Source organism: Nycticebus coucang, chromosome 8 (genome assembly GCF_027406575.1).
Source record: "Nycticebus coucang isolate mNycCou1 chromosome 8, mNycCou1.pri, whole genome shotgun sequence".
NCBI classification, from domain to species: domain Eukaryota; kingdom Metazoa; phylum Chordata; class Mammalia; order Primates; family Lorisidae; genus Nycticebus; species Nycticebus coucang.
The window spans coordinates 107,159,430-107,176,265 of record NC_069787.1 but is presented as its reverse complement, the minus strand read 5'-3'; the positions used below and the strand labels follow the sequence as shown (position 1 = coordinate 107,176,265).

At 40.4% G+C, this 16,836-nt stretch overlaps 1 protein-coding gene across 1 annotated transcript in view; it reads right to left on the bottom strand.

Annotated features, from left to right (window-relative positions):
• Nucleotides 1-16,836, bottom strand: part of CLSTN2 (calsyntenin 2) — a 658,979-nt gene that overhangs the window by 393,187 nt on the left and 248,956 nt on the right. The window contains exon 2 of the mRNA XM_053600197.1: nt 13,122-13,244. Coding sequence (XP_053456172.1) covers nt 13,122-13,244 — 123 coding nt within the window. The remainder of the gene's footprint in view (nt 1-13,121; nt 13,245-16,836) is intronic.

The window sequence follows — 16,836 nt, the reverse complement described above, 5'->3', positions numbered from 1 at the left end:
CTGCTTTGTTTTTATTGCTGAGTAATGTTTTGGCTATTCGAGGTATTTTCTGATTCCATATAAAATGAAGTATTATTTTTTCAAGATCTTTAAAATATGACAATGGAGCTTTAATAGGAATTGCATTAAAATTATATATTGCTTTGGGTAGTATAGACATTTTAACAATGTTGATTCTTCCCAGCCATGAGCATGGTATGTTTTTCCATTTATTAACATCTTTAGCTATTTCTTTTCTTAAAGTTTCATAGTTCTCTTTGTAGAGATCTTTCACGTCCTTTGTTAGGTACGCTCCCAAATATTTCATCTTCTTTGGCACTACTGTGAAAGGAATAGAGTCCTTGACTGTTTTTTCGGCTTGGTTATTGTTGGTATAGATAAAGGCTACAGATTTATGGGTGTTGATTTTGTAACCTGAGACATTGCTGTATTTCTGATCACTTCTAAAAGTTTTGTAGTAGAATCCATAGTGTTTTCCAGATATACAATCATGTCATCTGCAAAGAGAGAAAGTTTGATCTCTTCTGACCCTATCTGGATACCTTTGATCGCCTTTTCTTCCCTAATTGCAATGGCTAAAGCTTCCATTACAATGTTAAAGAGCAATGGAGACAATGGGCAACCTTGCCTGGTTCCTGATCTAAGTGGAAATGATTTCAATTTAACTCCATTCAATACGATATTGGCTGTGGGTTTGCTGTAGATGGCCTCTATTAGTTTAAGAAATGTCCCTTCTATACCAATTTTCTTAAGTGTTCTGATCATGAAGGGATGCTGGATATTATCAAAAGCTTTCTCTGTGCCAATTGAGAGAATCATATGGTCTTTATTTTTTAGTTTGTTTATGTGTTGAATTACATATATAGATTTACATATATTGAACCAGCCTTGAGACCCTGGGATAAATCCCACTTGGTCATGGTGTATAATTTTTTTGATGTGTTGTTGGATTCTGTTTGTAGGATCTTATTGATTATTTTTGCATCAATATTCATTAGTGATATTGGTCTAAATTTTCTTTTCTTGTTGGTCTTTCCCTGGTTTGGGGAACAAGGTGATGTTTGCTTCATAGACTATGTTGGGTAATATTCCTTCTTTTTCTATATTTTGGAAGAGGTTTAGTAATATAGGTGCTAGTTCTTCTTTAAAGGTTTGGTAGAATTCTGACACAAAGCCATCTGGTCCTCGGCTTTTCTTTTTAGGGAGATTTTGTATAGTTGAGGTTATTTCAGAACTTGATATAGGCCTGTTCAACATTTCCACTTTGCTCTCGCTAAGTCTTGGTAGGTAGCGTGCTTCCAGGTATTGGTCAATTTCTTTGAGATTTTCATATTTCTGAGAGTAGAGTGTCCTGTAGTATTCTGCAAGGATTTTTTTGAATTTCTGAGGGGTCTGTTGTTATTTCATTGTTACCATTTCTGATTGATGAAATTAAAGATTTTACTCTTTTTTTTCCTGGTTAGGTTGGCCAAAGGTTTATCTATTTTATTGATCTTTTCAAAAAACCAACTTTTGGATTTATTGATCTGTTGTATAATTCTTTTGTCTTCAATTTCATTTCATTCTGCTCTGATTTTGGTTATTTCTTTTCTTCTGCTGGGTTTGGGGTTGGAATGTTCTTCCTTCTCCAGTTGCTTGAGATGTCCCATTAAGTTATTAATTTCCTCTCTTTCTGTTTTCTTGAGGAAGGGTTGCAGTGCTATAAATTTCCCTCTTAGGACTGCCTTTACAGTATTCCAGAGGTTCTGATAATTTGTGTCTTCATTGTTGTTTTGTTCCAAAAATTTGGTGATTTCCTTCTTAATCTCATCTATAACCCATCTATCCTTCAGCATAAGGTTGTTTAGCTTCCATGTTTTTGTATGGTTATGCAGGTTCCTGTTGTTATTGAGTTCAACTTTTATTCCATGATGGTCTGAGAAGATGCAAGGAATAATTTCTATTTTTTTAAATTTGATGAGGTTAGATTTGTGGCCTAAGATGTTGTCAATTTTGGAGTATGTTCCGTGGGCTAATGAGAAGAATGTGCATTCAGTTTTGCTGGGATGAAATGTTCTGTAGATGTCTGTTAGGTCCAGATGTTGAGTGGTTAAATTTAAATCTACAATTTCTTTGCTTAGCTTCTTTTTGGAGGATCTATCCAGCACTGCTAAAGGCGTGTTAAAATCTCCAAGTACTATGGAAGTGGAGGAAATCAAGTTGGTCATGTCCGTTAGAGTTTCTCTTATAAATTGAGGTGCATTCTGGTTGGGTGCATAAATATTAATAATTGAAATATCATCATATTGAGTATTACCTTTAACAAATATGAAGTGTCCATCCTTATCCATCCTTATTTTGGTTGTTTTAAAGCCTATTGCGTCTGTGAATAGGATTGCAATGCCTGCTTTTTTTCTGCTTTCCATTTGCCTGGAGTATAGATGACCATCCCTTCACCTTGAGTCTATATTTGTCTTTTAATGTAAGATGCGATTCTTATATGCAGCAGATATCTGGCTTGAGTTTTTGTATCCAGTCAGCCAACCTGTGCCTCTTTAGAGGACAATTTAAACCATTCACATTAATTGAGAATATTGGTAAGCCTTTCTAGAGTCCGGTAGACATTTTTAATCCTTTTGCAATTGTGGAAGTTGGAATTTGATCAAAATTTTCTGTGTGGGTTTACTTTTGTGGTGGAGGATTATGCTGGTAAGCCATATTAACAGGTGGTTTTTATTAGGCCCCTCTGGTTTCCAGGGATAGAGACATACTCATCTTAAGATAGAGTAGATAAAAATGCAACTACAAGGATATCTTTATAGAAATCTAGGGTCACTGACACAGCAGGGCAACTCAGAAACTAAGGCTACTGCTTTCTTCAAGGACCATGTAGAGTCTCCCCTCTGTGGGCACATCTGCTTCTTTCTGGGACCAGCTTCCTACCCCTTACTCTGCTGACAGACTGCACATGTTATGAAAACTTCACCTGCAACACCCCATGTGCACCATAGACTCTTAGCACTCAAATAGGAAGCCATTTGGCCTATTTGATGTTTTCCATCCAGGTAGCAAGTCACTGATGGTAACTAGCATATCAAACGGCCACCTTGAATTGCACCTCATTATAGTTGGGCAAGGGAACTGGGTCACGAGGTTTAAGAGCATGGCCACCATTGGCAGTGAGAGAGAAAACACCACAGCCATGTTTGTTTTGTACTTGCCAATAATGCATATCATAGATTTGGAGTCTCTGATACTCCAGAATGACCTCAAGCTTGGAGCTTGTTGGGTCTTCTGAATTGTTTTTCCAATTTTCTTCACTTTTTGTTCTTCCTGAATTATTGTATAAGTAGCCCTGAGTTGGATGCCCAGGTTTAACCATTGCTCTTGCCAAGTTGGACACTAATGGAAGGATGAATGGAGTCAAGAGTTTCCTTGGGGATAGAGTCCAGGATTCTGACTACAGGGGCGCTTTGCTGACTCTCTCTGAGCCTACCAGTTCTGGGATGCAGCAGAACCAAAGAATGGCCCTGGGGGAATAGCCAATTCAGCAGGACAAAGCAATGGCTGGGGAGTCATTTTCAGGAGCAGCATCATCCTGAGATTGGCAAGAAGGCTGGCAACATTTTTCTAGCAATATATAAGAACAGGTGTGAGGCAAACAATAGCAGGCATGGGCCTCCTGGGCTCCTTTTCAAATGGATTTGTTTACTGAGGTTTTCCTCCCCTGGGTGGGTATGTGTGGATTACTTAGGTTTTCCTCCCCTGTGGGGGAGGGGTATTTGTGGGAAAAACAACTCATATTTTCAGTTTACAGGTCTCTGGATGGAGAGGACCTGCGTCCAGTTCTCACGAGAATCACAATATCTTGGTTTTCAAGCCAGATGTCATGATTGGATATAGTTTTGGAGTATCCTAGGATGGGCGTGAGCATATTTTTCATGAGGAAGGGGTGGGATAGATGTGACCTACAGGAAGGCTGCAGTAGATGGGTTGTGCTGATGGCCTGACCTGCCCTGCCTGTTGGTAGCCTACTTCTACACTGACTCTGGGATAGGCTACAGGGCTTGATTTAGCTAATAGGGCAGTAATGAATTTGTCATAAGCAGCTGCTTACAAAAATGCTTGCATGTTTCTGCACTTCAGGCTTCGTTACTGTAGGGACAAGCTCAGGCTAGGCTGCTGGAAGAATATATGGGGAGAACTGAGTCATCTCAGCTGCAGCCAAAGCCACACTAGGCTGCATGAGACTAGCCAGGCTACCACTGATCCCACTAACTGCCCAGACACATGAATCAGTCCAGCAGAGACCAGCTGAGGCTGGCTCAGAGTGGCAGAAATGCCCACTCAACAGGTGGATTTATGAGAAATAAGCAATGGATGTTGTTTAATGTTCTGAAGTTTTTATACTGAACTGAGACATCTGGGTTAAAGTAACAATTTTACTATTACTACTGTGGCAATTTATACGTGTGTAATGTGGATTAACCTCAGTCTCTCCATTTATGAAATAGAGGTAATGATAATGCCTATTTCAGAGGATTGTTGTAAATATTAAATGACATTGTGTGAAATAGTGCCCAGTATGTAACAAGCACTCAGTAAATACCAGCTAGTTCTCAGTGCTGTTATGCACAGGTTGTTTTCTGTACAAGGATGTACAACCAAGGGGACAAGCAGAGCACCAAATCTACATGTGTCTATTTACCATGTCCTGTGCTGAGTGAGACAGAGTCCATTTGTAAGAAGGGAGGGGCACCTGTTTCTAATCTGCACAGTTACCATCTGGGCTGGCACCAGTGTGGCCATTATTATTGATTTTGTCATTCACTTTTCATCTTGTCTTAGTGTAGAATTGTCATAAACTCGGAGTCCCAGAAAACATTTCCCACATTCAACTTTGTCCCTCAAGTTATCTCCTAATGCCTGCTCAGGTGTTCTGGGACCCTTCCTCCTATTAGAGTGGTGAATTCACGCTGGCTAACCAGAATCTCGCATGTCTCAGGAAACCCTTCAGTCTCAGGCAAACTAGGAGAGTTTGCCTCCCTGTCCCTTTCAACACTGTTGATTAAAAAAGGCACAGAACTATCTGCTGCTTGGTTCTCCCTCAAACGTGAATTTGACCTAGAGCACCACCTAGCCAGATCTCCTCACAGAGAAGGCCCAGCAGCCCTCCAGGGTCACCAGTAGGTGTGATGGCTCTGCTGACCCCGTCCCACCTCCAATTGCCAACCAGACCACAGAGCCCAGCCCCAGTCTGGCTCCTTATCTGGGACCTTCACCCTCTTCTCCTGCCTGACTGAAAGGCCACACCTGCCCTGATTCCCCTGCACTCTGGCTCTGAGTCCCTCCTCCAGCCATCCCCTTCAGCTTTTCTGTCCTCAGAGTCCACCTCTCACCACTCAGCACAAGAAGAGCTCTGTATGTCCCTCCCCCCAGGGGCTTTGGCTGCTGCCAACGAGCCCTTTACAACTGGACCCCATGGAGAAGACCAGTGCACCAGGATGAGCAGAAGACATTATAGGGAAGAAAAAAACAGTAGAATTCGTCCTTCAGACGAATTGGAGACTCCTACACTCCCCAAGGCTGAGCTCCACATAGCAATGATGCACACATGGCCTTTGATAGGAGCAAATCTAAAAGGAAGCCAAGTATCAGGGGATACAGAGACAGACAGCTTCAGAGACACCAAGAGACAGTCATTGGTGAGTAAGAAAAGATGATGGATCCCCAAGAATCACATGAACAGCCCCTGCCCACCCCAGTGGTGTTGAGATCTGCCTTCTGGGCTGGCTGGATATCAGCAGAAAGGAGGGAAGAACATAAAATGTGAAAGGGAGAAACTGGAGAGAATGTGTTACTCCTGGTGAATGTGGCCAAGAGAGGACCCCCACCCCCACCCCTGTCCAATCCCCACACCAGTCACTGTCAAGGCTGGAAGCTACCAAGCTGGCAGAAGAAAGAGAATGAACAGAGCCTGCTTAGTACTTGAATTCCAGTGTGATGGACGCACTAGAGCTTCCTTCTCCCCATCTGCTTGACAGAGGCCTCCAGAACCAACAGAATCTGTTCTTTGGGTATGATCATTGCAATAGCCTTGCTGCTCCTGGGGAATGAGAGATGGGCCTTTCCCTGTTATCCTCCCAAGAGATCACAAGCTTCACTCTGACCACATCTCCCAACTTGTTTACTGACTGCTGTCCCCTCACCCCTCAACTGTTATTTGAAGTGATATCTGTATTGCTCCCCCGAGCCCTCAAATAGCACCTTGCCTGCCACTGGGGACCCCTAGATCAGAGTCACTGTGGATAATTTGCCACAGGAATGGAGGCCTGAGTACATGGGGAGGGGGAAGTCTGAGTACATGGGGACCAAGTCTCCCCTACAGGTGGCAAACTGGGGTGGGAACATGAATCCAGTTCTTACTTCCCCAGCTAATGAACCCCATCACCAACTTCTCTAACATTGGGCAATCACAGATCGCATGAGCAAAACATTTGACAACAATCCCAGTCACCAAAGAACATATCCGCGTTTCTTTACTCACTATGAACTAACCTGCAGAAATACAATCCTGTCTCCTGGGCTTAAATAAGAAAAGCCTCCCAAAACCCAGCTTGGAATGCAAAGGCACATCTACTGAGAGCTGACCTGGATAGCTTCCCTGGAGCGGGACGAGAGCTCAGAGAGCTGTGGGGAAGGACAGACTGAAGATGGCTGAGTCCTGCACCCAGGGCCCGGAGAGCGCTGGGCAAGGAGTTATTCTATGGTGCCCCCCATGGTGCTCATTCATAGACTTCTTGTGTAGTTTTTGCTGCTTCCACAAGCCATCTAAATACATATTTACTTACATTTTCCTTTAAATTCCAGTTAAAAAAACACACAGTGAATTTCTTCAAAAAGAAAACAATAGAAATGAAAATCTAGCAATACTTGCATCAAATACAAATTAATCTAAGTAAAAAACAAAAGGAAAAGGAAAAAAAAGAAAAGAAAATAGTGACTAATTCTCACATAAATTGGATTTAATTTTGACCAAAGTACATCACTTGAACATTAATTTTTAATTCAACTTAATATGTTGTTTGGGATATTGCATCCTCATTTGTAAGTGAAATATGTTTGTAATTTCCTTTTATAATAATATATTTTTTCCAACTTTATTATCAGGTATATCCAGATGAAGTAGAATGATTTTGAACTATTCTCTTTCTATTGTTTATAAGATTTGGCATGATTTGTTCTTTGAAATTACCTTTCATTTTCATTCATAAATATTAGTTGTCTATTTTTTGAGACTTTGGAAAAAAAATAAGAAGAAGTTAACTGATGACTCCATACTGAACCTCAGAGTCAAAGCATTCTATGATACACATAGACAATGTGAATGTTACCTTTTTTGCATTATTTTTATTGCTCAATATTTCATTGCAGCAATCATCTGATTCCTTTTCTGAATGTATTTATCTTCATTTGTTCTTTACGACGTTTTTGTTTCTAGTCATATTAAACATTGTTATTACATTTTAAGCCTTTTTAATTTTGTGAAGGCAGAAAGTGGAAACCAAATAAATATGTGTATGTATAGAGAAAATAAAAAAGTATATATTTTATTAAAATTCTAGCTTGAGGCTGCTACCTATCGAAGGCTCTGTGAAAGTGCTTGTTCCCTCTTTATCGAAAGAGTGACTGAGAGATATTCAAGACATACTGAACCTCTTAAGCTGCACCTTTTCTCTTGACACATTCAGAACAAGAACCTAAATGGGAACGTCTTCCTCAGCGTGGGATTTGCATCCTTTCCTGCTATGTCTGGATACCAGGTGAATCTTCTACTGCCAGTGAGGTATGGCACACTGGACAACTGGCAAGGGAGAAAGATGGCAGGCCTCAGAGTCTGAAGTCTGGAAACGAGTGATGGGGCTGATCCATCCTGGCTAGATAAGCATCTACAGTTTACAAAATTTCCCTATGATACAAATAAAACCATAATATCTAACCTACCTGTTTCATAGGGCTGGTGAGGTTTAAATGTAACTGTGTGTGTGTAATACTGGGTAAAAGGGCACATGGTTTGTGATAGTCTGAAACTACACATGTATCTTTCCACTAATAGATCACTCTATAGGGATAAATTACAAGTAGAATGTAAAAAAAATCATTTCTGACATTTATTCATAGAATTCTGCATAGTTTTCAAGTTATTTTCCCTTACATTAATTAACCGATTGTTCTCACACAAATATGTCACCAAACAACGTAGGCAACATAGCTTGGTGGTACAAGCAGCTGACTCATCAAACTTGAGAACAAACTCCAAAATTATTTTTTTCTTTTCCTTATCATCATCATCATGGATCATAATTGCACTATTGTAAGCAACCTAAAATGAGTCAAACACTGTGGTTTATTGGTAATAATGATAACAATTGCAATTACTCTGATTACTCTCTTTATCACCATTGCTGTGATTATCAGAACTATGATTTCTTGGACATCTACTGGCTGCCAGAGGGGCCTCTAGGTATTTTGCGTTAATATCTTATTTAATCCACATATTAACATCAGGGGTGGGTACTATAATTATCCTCATTTTAAATAAAACTGTCCCACTGAGCAGTTCAGTGATTCATCTGAGATGGTACAGTGAGCAAGTGGCAGGTCCTAAATGTCAGACTGTGTGTCTGGCTCAAAGCCTGTGACCATTCACACCTCTGCCTTTCCTTCTCACCAGAAGACACCAGGCTATACCAGGCCCTCTGGGAAGGGCTCTGCCATGAGACACCTATGGAGCCTGAGGCATGAGCAAGAACCCAGCGCAAATCTAAAGACAAGGAGGCCAATTAGCACGGTGAACACAGCAGAAGGTACGAACAGAAGTAACTATGTAGGAAAAGGCATTCTTTGCTGCAACGGGCACTATAACCAGCTAACAAAACTAGGCCAAATCATGTCCCAGACAATTTTCTGGGCATCCTTCAAAGAGTCACCCAGCCCAAGAAGTCAGCCAATTATGCCTGATCATTGTCTGCAGCCCCGTCCTTATAAAAGACAACCCCAGACTGGCCCAATGTAGACAGATGAGCAGTTCTATCATCTCTGAAAGGCAATCTAATTCCCTTCGAATTTAATAGTCTCTACAGTTGCCTAACAGGCTTCAGTGGGGCACAGATAAAAATTAATAAGTTCACAGTGTGCCCAGCTTGCTTTCATTATCATTTTCTACCATGCAGTGGACAGGATTTTCATTATGACTCAAGGATTTTTCTGTACCTGATTCTCTAAGAAGGTTAAATTAACAGAACTCAGACACTGGATTGAGAATTGAGTCAAGTCTAATGGACTTGACTGAAGTCTGAGCACGGTTTGACTGAGTGTCAGTGCTTTGCTCGTCGGGTGAGACAGTGATCGAAAAGCAACATCACAGGTGAAGGGAACTCAGAGCAAGTGGTGAGAAGCCCTGGTGCCTGGCCCAGCCCCATACTGGCCTGCTCAGGTACGCTGGGCAAGTTGCTTAGCCTTTCTGTGAGCTAGTTCTCTGCCCTATGAGACTGGAAGGGAGGAGGGTCTAGAAAAGGAAACCCAGATTTATCAAAATTCTACTGTATCTCTAATCATTGCAACATGTGTCAGGCACATTTGTTTTTTTAATTTCATCGAAACAACAGCCCTGAAAAACTTACACAATTTTACAGATATTGGTAGTAAGGAACTATTCTACCATACTATCACTAAATCATAGCGGGCCAGGGAAGGAGGGGTTGCTTTGGTGTGAGGAGGACTGGAAGCTCACACAACTTTTCTAAAAAGCAATTTAGCATATTTCAGAAATTTTAAAATGCTTGACCAATTCCTTCCAATTCTGGAACTCCATCCAAACAATAGAATCTGAAATGTGGACATGTGCTGTAATGTTAATAAAACAGAATTGTGAATAGACGTATTGTCAGTTAATAAGAGAATGGTAAACCATAGAATACTTATTAAATTGGAAATCATGCAATCATTTAATCAACCACAGAAGAAAATTAATAAAAACTATATTTTTATTAGTGTATAGGGAGAATAAGTTACAATATTAAATATGAGATGTGATCACAATTTTTGAAAAAAAAAAAAAGGAAGTAGAAAAAAGACTGGAAGGAAATACACTAAAATATTAAAAAGCAGCTTTCTCTGAGGATATGAAAATGTACACTTCATGCTTTTTGTCTACTTCCTATATTTTCTACAGTTTCTACAATAAATGTTGTTACCATAATCAGGAGATATACCATAAAATCTACTTTATATCTCTGAAATTTGCAAAATGCAATCATAATTTTATTTGAAATGAAAACTGCTGAGATTGTACATGATTCTTACACATATTTTAGCAGAAACTATGTATAAGTAGTTTTAAAAAATATTTAAAGGGAGAAGGATGAGAGTAAACAAGCCAGAGCACAAATACTGTGATGGAATCATCTTCTGCAAAGCTTATAGTTCACCTCCCAGGCTAAACTGGAAAAAAAAAAGACCAGTGGGAAAGGGACGGGAATACTGACACACAACACAAGAGCAGTTGATAAGGGGGGACTAAAAGCTTCAGTTGACTTTGAGGAGTGATGGAACTGGCAGATATGAATTTTTCAATTTTATGAGAATGACAGGCATCTGAAATAAATCTTCAGTATTTTCTTTTTAAGATAAATGCTTTAAAATAAACGTCTACAGCATGGATAGATGGCTAGTGCCTATTTCCTGTCTTAGAAATGATCATAAATAACACTGAGAAAAACAGCTTTGGCCATTCTAAAAAGCACCTTTATTTTTTACTCTTAAGAGGTTGGAGGATTATATTTTGATGCATTAAGCTAGATTTTTTAAGGCATCTGCAAATAATAGAAGGAGTACAGAAAGTGCGTCCAGACTTTACTTAACAAATATAATCAGTGTAACCTGGTTTTTGTACCCTTAATGAATCCCCAACAATAAAAAATAAACAAATAAAATAACATAAAATAAAAAAATAAATTATCTTCAGATGGAAGAAACTATTTAGTGCTTGGATTACTTAGAAGGAAACCTTAGTTTCCAGATGTGCCTGAACAACTGTGGGCATATTCAACGGTCAGAATACAAATGCAAGTTTATAGGAATTTCATAGGTTTGTGATTTAAAGAATTCCTTTGGTAAATCTTCAAATGAAATTTTTAATTGTCCTTTAGCCCTATAATCAAGAGGCTTAAGTAATCTTTCATAAAGTCAAACTTTCAAATATTGGATTTGCTTGAGATTTTTTTTTCTATTCTAGTTTGCATATCAGAGAGCTCTTAAGTTTACAATGGCTTATTTGATAACTTTAATGTTCTGGCATACTATTGGGTAAGTACAGGACTATAGAAGTGTAGATATAAAATTAGACACATTCCTCATCTGTTAAAGTGTTGGCCTCAATATACTGAAATGACATCTGTTTACTTCCCTTTTAATCAGTCATTGGTTTTCCTCGTGATTGTGATGGAAAAGTGAATGAGAGGCCCTACTTAGTGGAAGGGCCTGTGTGCCATATGAGAGAAGGGGCCACGGGAGGCATGGAGAGAGGAAGCCACCACCACTCAGCCTCGTATTTCAAACCTGATTCATCAAGATAAACCAGATTAGCCAGAATCCTTCATTTTCATGCTATGTCTCCCAATTTCTAAACATCATCTCCACATTTTTAAGCTCATAGTGCATCCCAACCCAAACATTTTCATGACCCAAACATTTTGGCTAATATTTGTTTAAAAAACTAATTTTCAGGGGTTGCTGAGAATTGCTGATTAAGCCCAATATCATGTTAGCTATGTTCAAGAAGGGGATATACTGGAATATTTTTAGGCTTGCAAAGATTGGGGAAGATACTGCATCTTTTGTGGAAAAGACAGCACAAGGTTTACACTTCCAAGTGGCATTTGGTTGAACTTCTGAGGATAATTGAGAGAGAGATGAAAATGCCCCAACTCTAGATAGCATGGAAGTCACAAGTACCCTTGATGGCTATCATTCTGCATAAAACAAAGATAAGTCTTCTTCTGAGAGTCGACAGCATCTTCTCCATGCTCTGCAATAATACTTATGGATTTATCTGCCCATAATGCTGGATTTCCCCATTTAACCCACTTGTTCTCTCCTCACTTTATAGTGCTATGTAATGAAAAAGAGTCTTCACAGAGCTTATCTCTTAGAATTGCAAAAGAACCCATTTTTTCTGCCCAAGTAGCTCATAATGTAGCAAACTGTCAGAGAAAATAGACTTCATAATGGTGAAAACCTCAGCCTGGCACCCATCTATCATAAAGCAATCTTCCAGAAATCTTGAAAACCTTCATTAAATTTCCTGTCTTTCTCCTGACAGTTATAAAATGTTAACAATATTACTCATGATGCAGGCATCTTCAGAAATCTTTGTCCAATCTCTCCTCCTGCTGCTATCACTTGTCCCTTTTCTTTGCCAAAATCCATGGAAACACATGACCTACCTGTACTCCTACCCCTCCCAGGGCCTGGCCCTTGAGGAAGTCAGAACAGGCAGCAGAGATGGTCTTGATGACAGAAAGAAGGCTTTCTATCCACTAGATGCAGAGAGCAACATGGCACTGACTTTGGAATCCCCTCCAAAAGCCAGACTCATTTGGAAGCTTAAGGGCAGCATCCTGTCCCAAGCTTAGCAAATATTCCCTGGTCCCTTTTTCTTTTTCTTTAGCCAATATACCAAGCTACAAGTCTCCGTCTATCCATGACATGTGGGTAGTGGGGATGGTGGGTCACACACCTTATTATGTCTGTGGGTAAGTTCTCTTGGGGGAAAACTCCACTAAGAATCTTACTAGCCCAACTTTTGCAAATCCAGCATCACTTCAGCAATTTAACACCCCTCAGAAGGACAAAAACAAGGGTCTCATATTGATGACAACATCATGGGGGGAAAAAAACATGAAGAGAGACAGAATGTATACCAGAAATAAGAAGAGGCATCCAACCTTAACATCGCCCGCTGATCTAGGAGATGCAGAGTGTGGTAACAATAGTTATAAAGCCCTAAGCTGGGACCTTTGGAGATTTCCCAGCACATGCCCTTAGTGAGCTCAGCCAACCACGCTAAGCCATCACCTCACCTGCAAAAGGAACTGGTGCGTCTTTATCCAGGGCCACCAGTGGTGGGTCCAAAATGACTGTGTCATTGTTCTCAGTTATGACTCCATGATATGACGTCTCAATCCATGGCTTGTGCTTATTGACTAGAAAACAAGGGGAGGAAACACAACAAACAAAAGATCATTTCAATAACTAATCCATAATAGTAATAGCAATATTTTCCTTTTGCCCAGTTACAGACTCTGATCCAACAACCCTATGAGGGATTAGGGCACGTTAGTTCTCTTTATATCCAGAGAAGCTTCAGAGTAGTGCAGAGAGGGTCAACAACTCACCCTTGGCACTTGCAAGGCAAGGGGCAGACTCCAAAGACAGACACAGTCTTCCATCTCAAAGATCATGAGTCCTTTACTTCACCCAAATCCCAATGTTTCTATTTCTAGAGATCTATATTATTAAGAATTGACTGCAAGTTTTAATTCTCAAATGCTACCATTTATTAATAGATGTTTCAGAGTTAAATTTCATCAGGAATAAATAAACCAGCAGAGTTGAGTGCTGGGATTTCTAACATCAACCTAATCTGGTCCACCATTAAGAACAGAAACTATGTTTTATGTACATACATACATATGTATAGGTACCAACATATGTATGTAAAGATGCAATAAATACTTGAGTATTTTCTGATCACTTAAAGACTGTGTTTACCAGTCTACCAGACTGTGTCTAAACGTCTAAATTATCTAGCAATTTAATCACTTGGCCAGCTGAATGATGCATTATCTAATGAACAGGTAATATACTTGAAGCACATATCAAATACACTAGATGGGTTGAATTGAAATACACTAGATGGGTTGAATTGTGTCCTTACCTCCCCCCCACCCCCAGAATGAAAGAGTGCTGTCTTTACTCCAAGTATTTTGGAATGAGACTATATTTAGAGGTAGGTCTTCATAGAGGTCATCAAGTTAAAATGAGGTCATTAGGGTGGGCTTTTATCCAATATGCATGGTGTCCTTATAAAAATGGGAAGCTGTGGTTTAACCAGGAACTCAGGGGATGCAAGAGAAGATGGGGGTTCTGCTTTCAGAAGCTGGGATAGAGCCTGGCCCAGGTCCCCCTTAGGAATAGAGGGAGAACTTCCAGAGGGAGCATGTGTCCACCCACTTTGATTGCAGACTTCTGGCCTCCAGAAGTGTGAGACAATAAATTTCTGTTGTTCTAAGATTCCCTGTTCGTAGTTTTGTTACAGCAGCCCTAGCAAATGAATACAATATACTTATATCAACAGGTAGATAATTGAAATAAGACTTACACCAAGTTTTGGTGTAATATTCCTAAGTGAGAATCTCATCAGGTGAGCACCAGGTCTCTGCCAGCTCCTTCTCCTTGGAACATCTTGTCTGGTTTGGTTCTGGCCCAGCTGACTCCTATCCATAGAGCTGCAGTGGCCTGGCTGCTCTCCCAGGAGGAAATCTTGTCCCATGTCAGTCCATCCTCCACATTGGTATCAAAAGTGATCTTTCTAAAGAGTGATCTTTCTAAAATGTTAATCTGATTACTCAATATGAGGTAGTTGACTTCTCAATTTTTAGGCCCCCCCATCTCCCCTCACAGAAGTCTGGATGCAGAGTAGGTGCTTTATAAACAAAACAACAGGTCACTGGGAGCCCTAGAATAATCAAAGTTTTTCTGATGCCAGCCTCACACCCTGCCTCACAGTTTAAAAGGTATAGTCCTGTTTGCAGTGATCCCCACAGCAATCTGTGAGGCAGCGTTGGTCACTATAAAGATGAAGAAACTACTTCCGCACAGTATGACTTTCCCAAGATGATCGCATGGTCAATAATTGGTAAGTGGGAAAAGCAGAAACTCGTTCATACTTCGTGACATCCAAAAGGCTCATGCACACACATGCACATTATATCATACATGTAATACACATAGAAATGCATTGTATAGACTTTATATAGTACCTTACAAAGATTTCAATAGCTATAGAAAAGCAGGAGTTCATAGAATTGAGAGCAGCTCTGATGCAGTGACTCCTGTCCCCTTCCCACCCCATCAGTTAGGAGCTACTCCAGGACTGGTCGTAGCTTTAGCCTGGGCCACCATTTTGCTCCCTTTCACCTATTCCACAGCAAGCATGAACTAACTGAGAAGCAGTCTAGTGGAGCAGGGACATGAATCTTGCTATTTTCTGTCTTGGCCCCTGAGATTCATTTCTGCGACTGGATCATGCCCAGGGTAGAGAGTAGCTCTGCTCACTGCAGGTGTGGAAGGGGCCACAGGCTCAGGCACTCTCTCATTTTGGCGCTGAGACCAATGCTCCATTATGGACCCTGGAAGAGTTACAGCCACCCTGGGCTGTCCCCACACTCCTTTGCTCTTTTATTAGCCATCAACACAAATGCAATGTAAATAATTTGCAGCTGTTGGGAGAAACAACTAATCGTTTTTCCCCTTAATTAATCCTAGGGGCCTATTCATTAGAGCTACGTACAGAGCACACGCCAGGAGTTCACCCAGTGTTTCAGATTCATTGTGCCCGTGGCTCTATAGCAGGCGATGGAATCCAGAGTCACAGTTCCTCATTTGTTTGTTTGTTTTTTGCGGTGGTTAGAATGGCATTTGTCTTTTTTTATTAAGTCATATACATATAGATCATGAATACATTTATGCATATGTGGGATGCAATGTGTTGATTTTTTTTTATACAATCTGACTTGGTTACATCAAACCAATCAACATAGCTTTGACCTCATTTACTTGATTATTGTGTTAAGACATTTATGTTCTACACTTGACAGATTTGACTTGTACCTTTGCAATATGCTCCATAGGTGCAGTCCCGCCATTTACTCTCCCTCTATCAAACCTCCTGTCTCCCCTCCCTTCCCACTCCATTTCTCTCCTTCATCCTGGGCTACAGTTGTGCTCTATCTTTCATAAGAAAGTGTGAGTAAATATAACTTGGTTTCATAGAAGTACTGAGTACATTGGCTACTTTTTCCTCCATTCTTGAGATACTTTACTTAGGAGAATATGTTCCAGGTCCCTCCATGTAAATATAAAAGAGGTAAAGTCTCCATGAATGGACTAATAAATTGCGGTATATGTATACCATGGAATACTATCCAGTTCTTTGCTTTGCCCTGGCTTAGCCACTTGCTGCTGGTCCTAGGTAAGTCAGGTGGTCTCTTAGAGTTTCAGTTCCCATAACTGTGGAATGGTGGTGGTGATGCCACTTACAGGGCTGCCCTGTCATTCACATGTTCTGAGCTAGACACAGCCTTTGCTCGTTTATGACTCTGCTCTCTGGGCAGTGACAGCATCTGTTTGCAGGACAGGTGGTTTGTAAGACAGCCTTAAAGTTGCAGCCTTCCCCTCCTTACTGAGACGGATTGACTTCCTTCTAGCCACAGGCCTGCCCCCCTCACCCCCGTTTACTCTTCTCAGTCACTGTTATCCATAGCTCAGTGCCTACCACACAGGAGCTGTGTTAGACACATACATTCATTAATCCTTACACAACTCCATTGGGTAATACTTTATACCTCACTTTGCGATAAACTGAAGTTCAAAGGGATTTAAATGTTCCCGTTTCAGAAAATAAGTATGTTAACATCCCGAAAGTTTTCTCACTTTTCCACATTCTAACTTCCCTCAGCTCTGGACGTTTGCTTTGTCAAAGTTGGGAAATATTTGTATTTTTGGTGTGTAAGC